The sequence below is a fragment of the Panulirus ornatus genome, chromosome 27 (genome assembly GCF_036320965.1).
Source record: "Panulirus ornatus isolate Po-2019 chromosome 27, ASM3632096v1, whole genome shotgun sequence".
In the NCBI taxonomy this organism is placed as follows: Eukaryota; Metazoa; Arthropoda; class Malacostraca; order Decapoda; family Palinuridae; genus Panulirus; species Panulirus ornatus.
The window spans coordinates 1587820-1605914 of record NC_092250.1 but is presented as its reverse complement, the minus strand read 5'-3'; the positions used below and the strand labels follow the sequence as shown (position 1 = coordinate 1605914).

General features: G+C 35.2%; 1 protein-coding gene across 21 annotated transcripts in view; it reads left to right on the top strand.

Annotated features, from left to right (window-relative positions):
• The window catches only part of LOC139757523 (partitioning defective 3 homolog), a 257547-nt gene extending 239660 nt beyond the window's left edge, over positions 1-17887 (top strand). For 17 of the 21 annotated variants that reach the window (XM_071678059.1, XM_071678062.1, XM_071678053.1 and 14 more), the window contains 4 exons: positions 275-349; positions 8021-8098; positions 13286-13491; positions 16184-17887. In XM_071678059.1, the coding sequence (XP_071534160.1) occupies positions 275-349; positions 8021-8098; positions 13286-13491; positions 16184-16530 (706 nt within the window). In that variant the 3' untranslated portion in view covers positions 16531-17887. The remainder of the gene's footprint in view (positions 1-274; positions 350-8020; positions 8099-13285; positions 13492-16183) is intronic. The other 4 variants (XM_071678065.1, XM_071678054.1, XM_071678055.1 and 1 more) reach the window with 4 other exon arrangements.
• The last annotated feature ends 208 nt before the right edge of the window (positions 17888-18095 follow it).

Below are 18095 nucleotides of genomic sequence, written 5' to 3'. Positions count from 1 at the left end.
AAAGTGAGCAAATGGGCCCATTTTTTCACATCTTCCTGGTACAACATTGCCAATGCAGGAAATGGCTAATATTTATGTTTGTTTCTATATGTATATAATTGTTTGGTTTGGTAATAGCCCATACATCTGCTACTGGTGTCTATAAGAAGGGCCTGCACTAACATTTTTAACATGCTAACATCTGGTAGTTGTGGTGGTTGGGCTTTAGCTGTGGTAATTATCACTTAGTATTATTTTAGAACATCACAGTGTTTTATTTCTATTTTGCATGCAGCAAAAACAAGGAGCAGGAAAGGCTAAAGAAATTAGCTAGTCAGCAGTACCAAGATTTTCGGGATAAGCAGACTAGGTGAGATACTTCCTGTGTTAGTGTCTTGATGTTTAACTAACCCACCAAAAGGAGATGAAAATAACTTTATAGATGTAGTTTATCTTCAAGTAATTGACATTGCACATGGAAAACATTCTGAATTAATCAGTAATCACATTTGTTTATTTTTATCTTCTTATAGATAAGGTGAATGATATGTAGGCAGTGGCTTTTCATGAATCTTTTGGGTGTTGTAGAGTAAATAAGTAGAACAGTATATTACCTCATTTTCTTATCTCTTCAGTAGTTTTTGTTTGTTGATATGATTGGTGGAAGGCTCATTTGATTTATTTTTATCTTGAGAAAGAACATATGCATTTCTCTTAATTGATCCTTTCAGCAGCTAATGACATTAATAGCCATGTTGTGCCACTCACTGTGGGACAAATTATAAAAATTTTCAAAGAAACTTTGCTTGTTTGTTAACCTCTTTTTTACGATTATTGTTATAGTAACTAGAATGAAACTAGAATGTTTAAATTATTAAGGATTGATATATAGAATTGCACATGTTTAAGTACCATTTTGGTTATAACTGTATGCTGTCACAGATTTTTTATGACAAAATTGTCGTAGATGAAATATTTGTGAATTAATTTTTGTTTTTTGATATTTCTCACTGATGAGTGTGGCAGCCTTAATAAACAAGGTATCATTGAGTATATTGAGGACACCTAGAACCATCTTAGGGCTAACCATGACTGTTTAATATCATATAGATTTGTCCAAAACCAGTACAGATGTGTCTGTCAGCATACAACCTTATTGTACTCTCATCATGTAAATTGTTTGCTGCCTGAAAAATGGAATATTTGAATTTAGCCTGAATTATGTGCTAGTTGAAGATAGTTATAGATGCACATCCTGAACCTTTCACCAATTATTTTAGCAGTTGTAATTTCCATATTACAGCAAAATAATCATTAGGCTGTCACCATGTAAGATCACCATACTTTCAAACATAAAAAAAAAAATCTTAAGGATAAGTGTTCGCCACTTGATATTGGACATCCTTTATAGTAAAGTAGGCATTTGATGCATTGTTTGCAGGATTTTGATGGAGAAAGTAACAAAACAAAATGTAGAAGGGAAATTAGGAAGATTGGATCAAGAAGTTTCTAACAAAAAAATTAAAGAAAATGCTTTAGAATCCAAAACACAGCTAACTTGAAAGCTTTAGTGTCAAGAATTTCTGGTATCTTTCAGTAATAATGCATATTGTAGGAACTGTTACCTTTACATTATAATCTGGCATGTTTAGGCCCACTTGTGTGGCTTGTTGAAAGTTCACACCATTACTATAGTTCCCATCCATGCTTCATTATGGTGTTTACAGTCTTGACTTGGCTTCAGTTGCTACCTACCGTTACAGTGATTCACACATATCACAAGGGTTGATTGTATCATGAAATATTTTCTCCATTTTGCATTTATAGCATCAAATACCAGCAAGAAGTGAAATGAGGGCTGCACTGACAGTGTAAAGACTGTAGAAGGTGAGAGGCTGACTGGTTTGATGAGCGAATACAGTAATGGGTCTTTAGATGCTTAAAGATATTCATGCTCAAGAAGAACAGCTATTCAATAACTTTGTTTGATCAGAATCAGAAAAAGTTATTGTTTAGTGCAAGACCATAACTAACCTTGATATGAGAAGCTAGACACCATAATGTATGAATGGTTCAAACTAAAGTGATCTGAAGTTTGAAAATTTTATTATTGTAGATGGCTAAAGATATACAGTGCTTCAGAGCACCAGAACTTTTTTCAGTAAAATAAGCAAAGGGAATGCTCTTATAACACACATACAGTCTTACACATTACAGCCTAAGTCAGGTAGATGTTGAATAGAAATGCCTTCCCAATATTAGCAGATCATGCCATTCCTAATGAAAAAGATATTTGTCACGTAAGCCATAGGGAATGGTAAATTATATTCATACGGTATGCATTGTTGTTGGATTCACTTGAAATTTCAGATACAAAAGCGTTTTGACTGGTTGAACTCTCAGTGATAAAGCTTATCCCATATATATAAGGATATTACATCATAAGAAAGCTTAAAAGCTTTAAGTAGTTTCACATAGAATAAAGCAGTATTACTTCAGTAAGAAATATCAGTGGACTTTTTCATTGTTAGTGTGTATGTTTACATCAGTGTTTGGTTACAGATTTTATTTATCATGGGCTTCTACCTCATCATGTGAAAAAATTTCATATACATTGTAGAGTGCTTGAACATGCAAGAGGGTGTAAGTCATGGAGTGAAATGGAGTATGTGATTTGCAGGAGGCAACTTGTTGTCAGTGGACTGAACTAGGGTATTTGAAACAGTCATTGGAAGCCACAGAAAGGTGTATGGGGCTAGAGTGTGGATTAGGGCTGTGGTATCAATGCATTACATATCTGACACTTAGAGAACAGATAGGGGTAAATGAGGCTATTACTTCATATATTGTTGGTGCTGCCTCACTAATGTGGGAAGTAGCAGAGGTGTTTGATATCACCATGGCTGTTTAACTTGTGTTTGGGTGGAGGTGGTAATGGAGATAAATGCAAGGGTCTTGGAGAGAGAGGTGCATAGCAGTCTGTAGGGGATGAAGGGGGCCTGAGAAGTGAGTTGGTTGATGTTTGCTGATGACACATCACTAGTGGCAGATTCAAGTAAGAAACTGCAGAAGTTCATGTGTGAGTTTGGGAGAGTGTGTGAAATGAGGAAGTTAAGAGCAAATAGATAAAAGCAGTTATTAGGTTTAGCAGTGCAGAGGGTCAGGTAAGTTGGAGTATGAGTTTGAATGTAGAAAAATTGGAGGTAGTGGAGAGTGTTAGGTACTTAGAAATGGATGTGGCTGCAAGTAGAACCATGGAAGCAGAAGTGAGTAATAGGGTGGATGAGGGAACGAAAGTAATAGGAGCATTGAGGAATTTGTGGAAAGAGAGGTCTTTATCTAAGAGGGCAAAAACAAGTAAGTCTGAAGATATGTTGTATGGCATATGGGCTCTTGATGAGAATGTGCATAGAGGGTGGATTTATTTGAAATTAAGTGTTTGAGAACAATATGTGGTGTGAGGTGGTTTGTTTTGAGTACAAGAGAGGTGTGGTAAGAAGAGTGTGGTTAAGGGAACTGTAATGGTTTAGACATGTAGAGAGAATTAGTGAAGATATGTTGAAAAAGAGGATATGTGCATACAAAGGGGTGGGAACAAGAAGAGGAAACCAAACTGGAGAAGGAAAAATGGAGGGAAAAAAGATTTTGAGTGATGGGCCTTAACGTGCTGGAGGGCAAAAGGCATGCTATGGATAAATTGAAGTCCACAACCAAGCCCAACTTCCTCATATTGTTCCAGCACTTATTATGAGACATGTATGGACTTTCCTTCAAATGTGTGTCTTTAAGATGTTTGGAAGAATGTTGATTTGGTAACAAGTAGCATTTATATATATTCCTGTTTTGTTACTTTTCATTACTACTGTACATGACAACATACTTTAGGACATATGCCTGTGCTGACTTGTCTTTGATGGTTCTTAGAAAGCCATTCAAATGAAGCCAAGCTTCCTAGCCTGTGATTGAATCTCCAAGCCATTGGCTACAACAAACTCTCCAGTTAGGATCTTAGTATCCAACCAAGTAGTCAAGATGAATTAATAGATATCCCAGCCCCTGAAGATGGAGTTATGCCAGGTCTGGTTACAAAACTCATCAATTCTAAGAGTCTGTTTCCTTCTCTGTAGTTTCACTTTTTTTTTCAGCTCTCTTACATTTCATTAAATAGAATTCATATATGTCGTGAATGAGAAAAGTTTGATAACCTCTTACAACTTTGTGATGAAAGATGGTAACCAGTTTCTTTAGTGTTTTAGTGAAAATTACAAAACAGGCTAAACACAGTTGGTTAACAGATTGCCATGTCTAGGAAATTCTTGAGCTTTTACAGCCTCTTGGGTGCTGCCATGCATTCAAACTTTACGTAAAAGGGTAATGGGATTTGGTTGATAGCAGTAGCAACTACAGATTTGATGAGTGCTCTGCAGAAATGGCATCTGTTTAGGCTTGAGGGTTGCTACATTTGTTTTTAGATCTCATTGAAGGATAGACAGAAGTCAAATATTCATCAGTATATTGATACAATCACTGGCCAATGTTTGATATTCAGAATTGAAGTATGATGAAGTGTATTTGGTCAGGTAGTTCAGCATTGAAGGCCCATTTGACACCAGTCCTTTTGTTTTAAGATTTAAAGGAGATAAGACCTATCGAGCATTCCTTTAAAGTTGATCAGTGATACAGATTTTTCAATGATTTACTCAGAATTGCTTACTAAAAGGATATTCAAACAACCTTAAGAATTTGTTTAAAATTGATCCTTATTAATTAAATTTCATCAGTTTCCTCTGCATTGTTTAACTTGATTCTTTTAAAGTTAAACTTTTTCAAACATAATTTTTTCATAGAGATAACTTGTAATCAGAAAATTTATCCTTTTAAGCCTTTACTAATCATTTAAAGTAACGTTTAGGCAAAAGGTACTTTTTGTTGTCCCTGACTTGAGTTAGAACATTGTTGAATGTATGTCTAATATGTAAGACATACTGGAATAGCAGATTGCTAATTTTATTCATCCTGTGTTCAAGGTTTAAGTTGATAAAATCAGGTTCCATTCACAGCCTTAATCAGATTCTATGCATTGAATTTTGATGGGTTGAATGATTTTTAGTATCATATAGTGTTACAGTAGTTACCGTACTTTTTAAGAGAATTGGGAACTTTTTGATAATGAACTTACTTAGTCTACATTTACTTGCTGTTTGATGCACTATTTTTGACACCCTTGGGAAACATGTTGGGTCATGTGCTGCAAATTCACAAAAAATGAAGTGTAAGCACATCATTTTTCAAGTTTGTCATGTGCACTCAAAGCAGACTCACAGTTAGCCCTTATTTTGCAGAGTGTGGTGATTAAAACTTCGTATTACTGATAATTGTTTTCTTGCTCCTCAGTGTAAAGAAGCTTCTACAATACCAGAAGTCCCTTGTTTTCTTGATATGAGTACTATACCTTAGATTTTGGTTAATAAATGAGTTTTTGTCCATGTGTTCTGTGAATTAGCTTCTTTTTTTATGACTTATGGCATAGACAAGGGACATTCTAGTTACAATCTCTTTTTTTCATCAACTTGCTAAATAACAGAGTATAAACTCACATAACATATTGTTCTTCCGTTGACCCCTTGTTTTACTCTTTCGATGACAATAGATCTGAGGAGACTGATAGATGGAGGTACTTGAGCATGATAAGGCTTCTAGCTTTAGGAGGATTAGATACCCGCTTGCTCCATAGGACAGACTTATTTACTGGGCCTCTAATTAGCAAATTCTTAAATGCAAGTGGCTCAGGGGAGGGGTCAATGTATTATGGATGCTGAGCTTCAAGTTAACATTTTTTCAATTGCCAATACTGAATCGTCAGCATAGGCATATGTTTATGTACAGAGGTAAGCCAGTCGTGTAGAAAAGTGATTTTCTTGTATCTTTTATGTTAGTATTAACAATATTAATTTTTCATGCAATGAATGTTTCACTTACATGTGTCTTTGCAGTAGATGGTATGATTATTGATGGCATGGATGACACTTTCACAAATTTTTATACTTTTTTCCAGAGTAAAGTTCACATGGAATATTGCTTGGACATGATGATTACTGACCATCTTCATTTAGGCAAATTAAGAGTTTTACATAGTCAGTTGTAGATGACTTCACATGTTTCTGAGTCAGGGATTTTACTTTAGATTTTACTTGAGATTTTTTGCTCACTGGTTTTGTTGTTCTTGAAACATGCACAAATAATGTACTGCGGATAATTTTGATGTGGAAGAAGTGAAAGGAAGAGGTTTGAAAATTGATTTATTGGGGAGACAAAGCTAATAGAATTAGATATGATGGTCTGAAAGATAGTGCTCTGAGAATAATAGACCTTCAAGTGGTTTTATTATACCAGATTATGCTGAAATGGTTTAGACATATAGAGAAAATGAGTAATTCCTGACTCATAGGATTTGTGTGTTAGAATGAATTAGATCAATATAGTATGTAGGGGCTGATGTACAATCAGTAAATTTAATTGGGTCACTTGAAGCAGTCAAGGAAATTCAAAGAATTTTCTGTGGGACTTGGCTCTGGATAACTCATTGGTGATGTGGCTATAGTGTCTTCCATTATGAAAACGCTTTGAATTTGTCTCATACAGATCCTGACATACCTTTATATCCTCCTCTTCAGTTCTTCCTTTTAACTCCCCTTATCTGATGTTCCTTGGCTGACAGTCTGTCCCTGAGAATTTATGCCTTTATTGTTGTCTTGCCCACAATATTCTTTGTCATTTTTTTTTATTTCTTTTTTATCCTTTTATATTCCTGCCCTTTTCTCTCATACTCAGCAAAAGCTGGCAGGCTGGAGTGTCACTAGTATCTTTTAACACTGCACATCTTAAAACTCCTCAACATTTAGACAGTTTTTTACCCAGTTTTCCATCTTTTTTAGCATTCCTTCTGTATTTGAGATTAGAGGTACCCATGCTCCAATTATTTCATTGTATATTAAACACCACCTCTCACCCCAGTGCCGTGGTTCCTGACTATCGAACTCCATTTCCCAGTCTTTGTTGCCATAGAAATTGTTGTGGTGTTTGTAGTTTCCATGATTATATCTCCTCTCAGTGGTGGCAGCACAGTGGGGGCTAAAGCCCCCCACTTTGAAAAGCAATGGGGCTCAGCCCCCCATTTGCTTAGACTTGTATAGAACTGCTGTATGCTGCATCGTCACCTTCAGATCACTGGCTTTTGCTCCAGTGAGCCTCCCCATCTGCTGCCATTTCTGACTTTATAGGTCTTCTCTCATCTCTTGTCTTTTAATGTCCTCATTTGCTACACAGTCAAACTTGAGCATTACATGATCATTTTTTCTAGTTGATGAATCATATACTATTTTCTCAATATCCATGCTTATATGTGTGAAGATAAAATCCAGTGATGATGTTGTATCAGTCCCTCTTATCCAAGTGTGTCCATTGAGATATGTGTGTATTTAGATTTTGCTTTCCATACTCGGCAGAAGTACTGTGTCTGATCATTTTCAACTCCATTTGGCAATCAATATGTTCACATTTATTATGATACACAGGATTGTTGTTGATATGTATGTATATCATTGTTTATATACCTGCTTTAAGAACACAAAAAGTAACATAACTAGGTTTTGTCTGACACTGGCTTAACATTTTTCAGACATGAAAAAAATCTTCATTGTATTGTGTTATATATAATTATAGAAAACAGACTTACTCTTAAAATGTTTTCAGTCATTGTGTGCCATCTATAATCATAGCACTAATTTCATGATGACTTGTCTTGGGTGTTTCGATATATTATGTACACCTCATGGATAGTTTTTGAATACTGCCAAAAAAATATTCTTTATTAAGATTAAGCTCCATCATTTGGCAAACAATTCTTCACTAAATTCTTCCATAGGCTCCAGGCTTTTTAGAGGGATTTCAGACATATCTTGTGGCTTGTTGAATTTGTGATGTTGGTGTTGGCCTAATTAACACTTCCAATGCATCCACCCCTCACACCCTTACCATGCAGGCGACAGCAGGAGAACCCCCATGGTACCCTGTTGCACAAACTGGAGGAGACGTTTATACACGAATCAATTCTTGCAAGGTATATTGCATGTGGCGGAGGATGCATGAGGCATGTGTCTCACTTTGTGGGGCTCTCACATTTATTCTTACTTTAGTCTAACAGTAGTTATTCCATATATGTATATATACACAATGTATGTATTATCCTAGGGGGATAGGGGAGAAAGAATACTACCCACATATCTCCTGCATGTTGTAGAAGGCAACTAAGAGGGGTGGGAGCAGGAGGATTGAAATCCTCCACTCATGTATTATTATTTGCCAAAAGAAGGAACAGAGGAGGAAGTCAAAAGAAGATATATCCTCAAAAGGCTACTCATCTGTTCCTAATGCTTCATAGCTAACACTGGAAACAGCAAACAAGCATGAAATATCTATGTGTATGTATATATATGTATATTTATGAATATGTACATGTGTATATATGTATATGTCTGTGTATGTGTATGTTGAAATATATAGGTATGTATGTGTGCGTGTGTGGGCATTTATGTATATACATGTGTATGTGGGTGGGTTGGGCCATTCGTTCGTCTGTTTCCTTGTGCTACCTCGCTAATGTGGGAGACAGTGACAAAGTGTAATAAAAATATATATATACATATACTTTTATAATAATTTGGTGATATGTAATCTCAGAAAATACGTAGAGCATTATATATATTTGAGCAGAACATTGTCATCAGCTATTACTCATGTTGTCATTGGATATGCTTCAACATAAGTTGTTGACAGATTTAGCTCTTGCTAGTATGAAAAGTTATGTCAAGGAATCTTGATTTATCATGCAGGGAAGGCTTTTATGAATGTCAAAATATGAACTGGCCTCTAAAACAAATTATTAAGGTATATGTGTTGCTCTTCTTTTTAAAACCATATCATTGAACATCAGTTGGATTGTTAATATGGATATTGGGAATACAGCCATCTCTGTTTAGTTTTAGAATATGCATCAGTTTGTGGGTTTTAGCTTCCTGAAATATTATGCCAGTTAATGTTTAATTGCACACTTTTCTTAAATTGGTTTAGATAATTTTACCATGATTATGAATGGGATTTCCAAAAAAGATATGCTACACAAATGTATTTGAATGTTTCCACAGTAGACTTAAAGGATTTTCAAACCTTTTTCCCCCCCAGACACTGCCGGTTGGCTTGTTTATTGTAGTTAGATTTATGGCTGTTCCCATTCAGTACAGTTCAGAATGATTTGATTGGCTGCTTTTCAAGGAACTTTTATGTTCATGAGTCAATTGCCACTTCTTTGTCGTTTTGTGACTATAACCTATTTTAGAAACCCATTTCTTAGACAGTACCTTAGCATTCACTTGGTTTTAGATTTTTGATTTCCTGGTCCTTATAATAGTCTTGCTAATTTATGATTTTATCATGGTGAATTGTCATTAGCATTCAAATGCTTTCAAGTATGTGCTGTTAAAACACTGTAATGTTTAACTTTAATTTCGTTTTGGTACAGTATTACAAAAGTGCACAGCAAGTAGTGAATTACATGGTCCCTGTGCTTAAGTAAACCCTATATTATTTTGGATGGATTTTGCATATGTTCCTGTCATTCTGAAAGAGAGATTTGCAAAAACATACACCACATAAGTACATCAGCAAACTATGTCTTACATTTAAAATGTGGTCGCCAGCTGATAAGTCTACTAAAAATAAAAGTTACAGATGTTATCCTCGTATAACATTTTGTCCGTTGTAGCAGTCAGTAAAGATGAAGCTTTAGATGTTTTTATCCTAACCACTGACATTAGACAAAGTAGTATGTGATGACAAGCTGCTACACGTTATAGTGGCTCAGATTAGTTTTTACATTTGAAATTAGTAGTAGATTTCCAACTTGAATGTTAGTCATGGTAGTTTGCTTTGTGAGATTTTTATGAATGGCTTAAATTCGTATAAAGATGTATTTGTAACATATTTTGATATGCATCTGTTTGACTTGTGTTGTATGATCAGCTCATAAGTTGATATGAAAAAGCATGATAGTATGTAGATACCAGATGACAATGTTTTGCTTCAGCACTTTCATGTCACTCACAGCAATTCCTGACTGCAAAGACTCATACTCTTTTGCTAAATACATATCGCTCTCTTGACAAAATTTGTAACATTTGGTATGTGACTTATTACTTCATATGATATAAATTTCTTGAAATAAGGTTACTTTTGAAAGACTGACGTGAACAAATTGACATATATTTTTATTAAGATTTAAGGGGGCCATATGTTTTAATATTTCATGAAATTTTGAATAAGTATTGAAATATCAGAGAAATGCATGGCAGAGAGGTCATGAGAAAACAGCATTGCCATCCAAGAATACTAAGATGGGTAATAGTTTAATTTTGATATTATGCTACATCATATAGCACTGCCCTTTGGCTTGCACATATACTTTCCAATTCACGATCTTTTTCAAATTGTTTGCCCCGTGAGATATTGTGGGTAGTTTAGTTTATTTATTTATTCGACAAAAACTTCAGAAACATCTGGCAGTGTATGTCATTAAGTGGATAGTCCTTGTGTTCACTGTTTCCAGTAACCTTTTAAACCATGTAAATGTTATCCATAGCTACAACTGCTGCAAATATTATCATCACCAACCATGTAAGCTCTGTGATGACTCCTGCATGATAGCCCCTCAGACAGAATCTTATCATAGGCACTCACAGAAAGCGTTACTATGCTGTGCTATGTCTTTTACTCTGATTGAAATTGTATGCACAAAGAAAAGAATGTTTCTCAAAATGAGATTTTTTTCTTCCAACTTTTACTTCATATGAATATAATCATGTTGTTTATTAAGTGAGTTTTAGATACTATATTATGTGTCAATATAATCCTCATCTATTTTTGTATGCCTGCATGTTACAAATATGGCTTTGAATTTCATTCTTTCATTTACTGTAATATTTTGACTTAGATTTTTCTTTAGAAATGTAGCGCATTTCAGAAATTTAGCTCGCGTTTTTGCAGACATCTCTAAAGTTTACACTTTATATATTTGATAGTAAACTCACCTTCAGTGTTTCTGCGCTTTATTCTTAGATACTGTTGGGTTCATTTTTAATTGAGTTTTTTTTTTCCAGATCACCCTGTTTGATATATGGAAATTGGTTGATAAATTGTAACTATTGCATATGGTCCTCTTAATGAATAATTAAACAGGCAGAGATGGCAAAATTTTTTGTTTTAGTGATGAGTACTTTGATATCTATTGTCTATTATGTAAAGTATGGTTGGGAGTTAATATTCAGCATATTGTTTGGCACAAGAAAGTAGTAGAAAGCATGCACAAGTTCTTTCACTAAGGTAAAAGTCTTTTGTAATATCTGTACTTTAACCAACATGATTTATCTATGTTGATTTAAGATCCTATAGTGCACCTTACCCAGGTATACAGTTTGTTAGATATTTAACTCTCATTATAGTGAATCGTGGGGTTTTGTTGCGATATTGTTTTTGTTAATCTCAGGTTAAGAAGGTATTTTTGAAATATCTTGGTTTAACCGGGGACATAGAGCTACTAACGTTTACTATAAACATCACTTTGATTCTTTTTGTGCCCACAACAATAACCAGTGAAGATTTGCGACAAAATTACTTGTATGAAAGGAAGCATAAACCCCAAGAGAGAAAAAGTCAAGACTACCAAACAGAATGATTACCATAGAGCAATACCTTGCAAACTTAGTTGACTTGAATGATCTTATGTCACCCACTGCCTTAGAAGTTAACCCCTTCTCACCCAAGAAGTAGCTTTGTGGCTGAAGGCATCAAACTAGCTGATTCCTCAGTATGCAATATATGATTGTAATTTCTTCATGATAGTAAAAGATACTTGCTTAGAATCGGGTACAACTGTATGTGATCTGAAATTGTAATATGGTAAGTAAAAGACAAATAACATGATTCATGTTTTAATGTCATAAAATTCTCTCTCTCTCTCTCTCTCATTAACTACTTACAGTGATGTTTTCATTACTGACAACTCTTACAAACATTATCCAGCCCTATTCATGGTTTTGTTTTTAATAAACACATCTAGCTGAGGAACCTCTTGATTGTTGCCTTCAGACATATGAGCTACTGCTTGGCATATTGCGGTTAATGTAGTTTGTGTATAACACTAATGATGATTCATATCATTGTTTGGTAAGAAAATTATTATCATGTTGAGTAGTTTTTACTTTTCATAGTAGGCCTGTAATGATGTCAGTGTGACAGGCTTAATATGCACATCATTGGAGTTCACAAGGTGTTCAGTCGCAGGAAAAAAGTATATGCTTCAGCAAGATCTTTAACTTCAGATTTGAAAAAAAAAAATTCTAGTACTGGATATCAATGACAATTTTATTTTGATATGATTTCATATTGTAAAGATTTCGCTTTTTATTACACTTCATTATTAACAGCTAAAACAATTTGAAGTAAACTCTGCCCTTAGTTTGAATAAAGTGATACAATAAAAACTTCATATTGATAGTTGAAAAACTTTAGCCAATTTAGATATTTTCATAGAACACATGCTTTTCCTTAAAAAAGTATCATTGACATAAATGATTTGTCATTAGGGAGAAAATAATTGAGAAAATAAGGGAGAAGAACTGATTAAAACAAAAAACAGATTGAAAGAGTAATGGTGAGTACAATGAAGGTTAAGTTTATAGATCTGTAGTGGACAGGTATAGTGGGGAAAGCCAGTGCTTGGGCTGCAGTGTAAGGCAGGAGGTGGCAACTGCGATGAGTGAGGCTTTTGCATCACTAATGCCTCTTGAATTTATAATGATGAAAATATCTAATTGGATTTATTTCAGTAGTAGTAATATCTTCCTCACTGACAATATTAAAGATCTCTGATACAAAATTATATTTTAAATTAGATTTTAGACATTGGCTTAGATGCCATATGTATTTATAAACAAATAATTCTTTTGTACATAGTGCAAACAAAGTCTAAATATAGGATTCATATGAATGAAGATTTTCAATATGGAGATTGTTTCTAGTAATTGTGTTTGTACTATGATAACTTTCTAACATTTTCAAATTTATATTAAAGTAATTGTATACCATCGTTTTTCAAAAAGAAATCCTTACCAAATCTCCTTATACCTTTTTTATCTGTTCATATAGAATTCTCATTAGTTATATTTAAGCTAATTCTTTGATGATGGTACTCCAGTCGCGAGGCTAGGGAATATCAGAGCCAGCGAGGGCCCCGTGATTCTGGAAGAGAGAACCAACACCGACCAGTCAGCAATTATTATGAGTATGAAAGTGTCCAAGCTATGATTTCCCATGCCCAGGAAAACAGTAGCACCTCCCTCCCAAGAAGACACAACCCTCCTCTACCTGGACCTCCTTCAAATTCTTCATCTGTTTGTAAAAGTAAGTGTCACAATATATATGCCAAAAACAGATTTTTGAAACCATTCAGTATGCCTATGTGAGGTTTCCTTTAATGTTGTAGAAAAATAAACTACTTTGTGTTTATAACTCTTGGGAAATGCTGAATTCCATGAATTTTAAGACACCTTAAGTAATCCAGTTTGTTTTAGGTGTTCCCCATACTTTTCCTGCCTTAGCAAGGTAGCACCAGGAACCTGTATCTAAATCACAGAGGGAGAGATTCCTGCTTCTTTTTATCCTTCCTCTTAAAAGGGAGGTTACTAAAGGGGAGGATTTCCTGCAAGTTTTAAGTATTTTCTTATTGCAGTATTATGAGTACTTTCTTTATAGACAGAAGGTTGTCCCATTTATCTGCTTATACTGTGCTTAGCTGTGTTACATCACACTGTTAGAATGCTGGCTCACTCAAAACAATATGTGTGCACCACCACAGAAGTCTGCCATCATCCTCTTAACCACTGACAGACGTACGTCCAATGTACACTCTCCCATCATCATGAATTATCAACCTTGCTGAGTCGGTAAAACTCCATCCATACTGGGCATGACAAACATGGCAAATAGTATATACCCTTCATACCACAGACATCACCACAAAGGCAATAATCTGACTAAATTCCCTCAGAACATTTGCTGGTGACATATTTAAACAGTAGGTACAGTAGGGTTGAGGGTCAAGTCAATTGGGAGGTAAGTTTGAATGGAGCAAAACTGGAGGAAGTAAAGTGTTTTAGATATCTGGGAGTGGATCTGGCAGCGGATGGAACCATGGAAGCGGAAGTGGATCATAGGGTGGGGGAGGGGGCGAAAATCCTGAGAGCCTTGAATAATGTGTGGAAGTCAAGAACATTATCTCGGAAAGCAAAAATGGGTATGTTTGAAGGAATAGTGGTTCCAACAATGTTGTATGGTTGTGAGGCGTGGGCTATGGATAGAGTTGTGCGCAGGAGGATGGATGTGCTGGAAATGAGATGTTTGAGGACAATGTGTGGTGTGAGGTGGTTTGATCGAGTAAGTAACGTAAGGGTAAGAGAGATGTGTGGAAATAAAAAGAGTGTGGTTGAGAGAGCAGAAGAGGGTGTTTTGAAATGGTTTGGGCACATGGAGAGAATGAGTGAGGAAAGATTGACCAAGAGGATATATGTGTCGGAGGTGGAGGGAACGAGGAGAATTGGGAGACCAAATTGGAGGTGGAAAGATGGAGTGAAAAAGATTTTGTGTGATCGGGGCCTGAACATGCAGGAGGGTGAAAGGAGGGCAAGGAATAGAGTGAATTGGATCGATGTGGTATACTGGGGTTGACGTGCTGTCAGTGGATTGAATCAGGGCATGTGAAGCATCTGGGGTAAACCATGGAAAGCTGTGTAGGTATGTATATTTGCATGTGTGGACGTATGTATATATATGTGTATGGGGGTGGGTTGGGCCGTTTCTTTTGTCTGTTTCCTTGCGCTACCTCGCAAATGCGGGAGACAGCGACCAAGCAAAAAAAAAAAAAATATTTAAACAGGAAAAATGAATGTAGCAAACCAAAAAAACAAAGCATTTAGAACAGTTACCAGCTACCTAGCAACTATAAACATTCCGCTCATACACTGTGAAAGAAAAATACTTCGAATACAATCTCACCTCTATGCTTGGCAGCTAGATAGTGGATGTTGTTGAAAATTGTAAACAAGTATGGAAAGAAACAATAGTTTCGTTAAATATAGCCAATACAATCTCACCTCACTATGCTTGGCAGCTAGATAGTGGATGTTGTTGAAAATTGTAAACAAGTATGGAAAGAAACAATAGTTTCATTAAATATAGCCAGCCATGCTTTCACATCAGTACTGGGAGGATGTGTATTTGAAATATGGACTTCAAAGAATGAGAGTTGAAAGTAAGCTTGATAGAATGTAATGAAATTTTTTTGTGTTACCTAACTAACATTAATGGCAACATTGTATGGCACCATATTCATTGCATTAGTAAAAAAAAAAAATAAAAAGAGTCAGATGAACAATCTCCATATTTCAATAAGATTTCATGTCATTTATTTTGTAGATATAAAAATCATATTTAAAAAAAAAATCCTTAATGTGTCTCCCTCCCTCTCTCCTCTGTCACTTGCCTCATTAGCAAGGAACATACAAAGAAAGGCCATATCCATTTACATCCATTCTCTAGCTGTCGTGTAATGCCCTAAAACCACACGTCCCTATCCATGACCAGACCCCATAGACCTTTCTATTTCTTACTCCAGATGCTTCATATGCCCTGGTTCACTCTTAATATAATGACATATTTTTATGGTGTGCTACTACAAATGATATTATGTCATTACCCCTGTGGAAAATTCTTGTTAGCATAATAACTTGCAAAAAGTATATTGTAAAAACTTTGTACATACCCCATAGACACCGTCCTTGGAGGTGATGAACTGATTAGATTTTGGGGGCACATAGTTGGATCAGTTTGCCTATTGATTCGAATTTTTTTTTTTTCCAAGTGTATTAGTATATTGGGAATACAGATGGTATAACATACCTTTTTGTGATTGGACATTAGACAAGACTGGTGCATTTTGTTTAATCCTGTTTGAATTCAAACTTTTTTAAATCAAACTACTGAAATATGTTTAGTCAGGTTCTTTAAAGTATGACTTAAAATTTTCATTTTTTCCTAGACAGTGGAAGCAGCAGTAGCATGCCGAGCAACTCACTGTTTCCTGGCAACTCTCAACCACACCACATGACCATGTACAAACAAGGCTCTGGGTCATCTGTACATAGTAATCAATCTGCCCGTGGCAGCCATACTGGAGGTAACTTGGCACAAACAGGTTCACTTCTTGGCCATCGAGAACATGCTGACATTCCACGAGAACACCTACATGACATTCCTCACTTGGAAGGGATCTATGCATCAGGTTATCGCCCGGCAAGCCATTACACTGGGTCACACCACAAGCCTCCTCCACCACCACCACACCATCTCACCACGAAACTCACAGTACCAGGTTCCAAAGTATGAAAAATGCTTATCTCTGGAATGTACAAAGGTGCTGTAAAAAGTGTATAGATAGATTTAATCTAGTATGGAAGAAACCGATTAATTTATTTCAAATCAAAAATATAGTTTTGTGCATATGTGAGATAAAACGTGTAATATAAGTGTAATGGAAAGCTGAGATTGTAAAGTGCTGTGAAATTTGTGGTTTACAAATTATTCTGAAGTCATTGGTTAAAGAATAATTTACCCAGTCACGGATGTACTGATGAAATATTCCTCAGCATCCATAGCCATGTACTCAGTGTATGGTGCAACATTCCAGAGAGTATACTGTTCATTGTTTTTAACTTTAGGGTTAGAGGATATTTGATTTGTCTTTCTTGCCTTATACATATAACTGACTTGTACATAGAGCGAGGGACCAAATGTTTTTATATTGTTACAGTACCTGGATATGTGCAACTATTTTCTTTTTATGTAACTTAGTTTTTATTTAAATGAAAACTGAACAGTAGTCAAAGCTGATTGAAAGATTCTTTGGAATCTTAAGATGAAACCGTAATGGTTTGAATACATCAGCTGCAAGCTCTAAATCAGTCAAGTAGTAATGATCTAGTTTTTTGAGCTTGTGCTAATTTTTATTTACATTTTTAGTTAAATGCTCCAGGATTTGGTGCCTTATGTGTGATATGGATGATTATAAGTGCCATCCATAAATTTGCCTTATCAGTTCATAATGAACTGCCTTATCCACACAAATTGTTGAAGAGGTGATTTTAGCCTGATACGTGTATATGACAAACATTTACAGACAGATATAAATATATATATAAATGTATGTATATGTATAGATTTATGGAGATCCTTTACACAAAAGGAGCATACATTAGAGTAACAAAATTTCGAAATTATGCATACATTTTACAATGACTTTTATTATGCTTCTTAAGCTTTTTTTTAAACAAGAATCTTATTTGACACAGACTCTTCTAGACACTGTCAATGCAATTAGTAGTTATACTGTGCCAAAGTGACTTTGGGTTACATTTCTTAAGAGTCTTGTTGACCTGTGAGCATTGGTTGTACAGGCCTCATCATTTGTGGTCACTTACAGTTCTGTCATGTATATACATTTTTGTAAAGATTTTGTAAAAAGTATTAGTACTTAGGTATGTAACTGGCAGTTTTTATATATATATATATATATATATATATATATATATATATATATATATATATATATATATATATATACATTGTAAATGGGAGCAGCATTTTGCTGCTGCTCTAATGTATTACTACAGCTCAAATGTGGCTCTTTTCTTTTAACTGGAACTACTCCAATACTCCAAAGGAAAATAAAGGACATTTTAGTAGATTCTTCATTATTCCTTGATCCCTCAAAGATAGTAGAGAGGAGAGTAGGAAGTGGGGAGAGTGAGTAGCACACACTTAAGATGGTTCTGCATAATGGATGTGTAATATCACCGTAGTTGTTTAATCTGTTTATTAATAGGTTAGAGAGGGAGGTCAGTGGAAGGGTATTAGGGCAAGGAAAAGGTCCTTAGAATGCTAGGGGTAGGCAG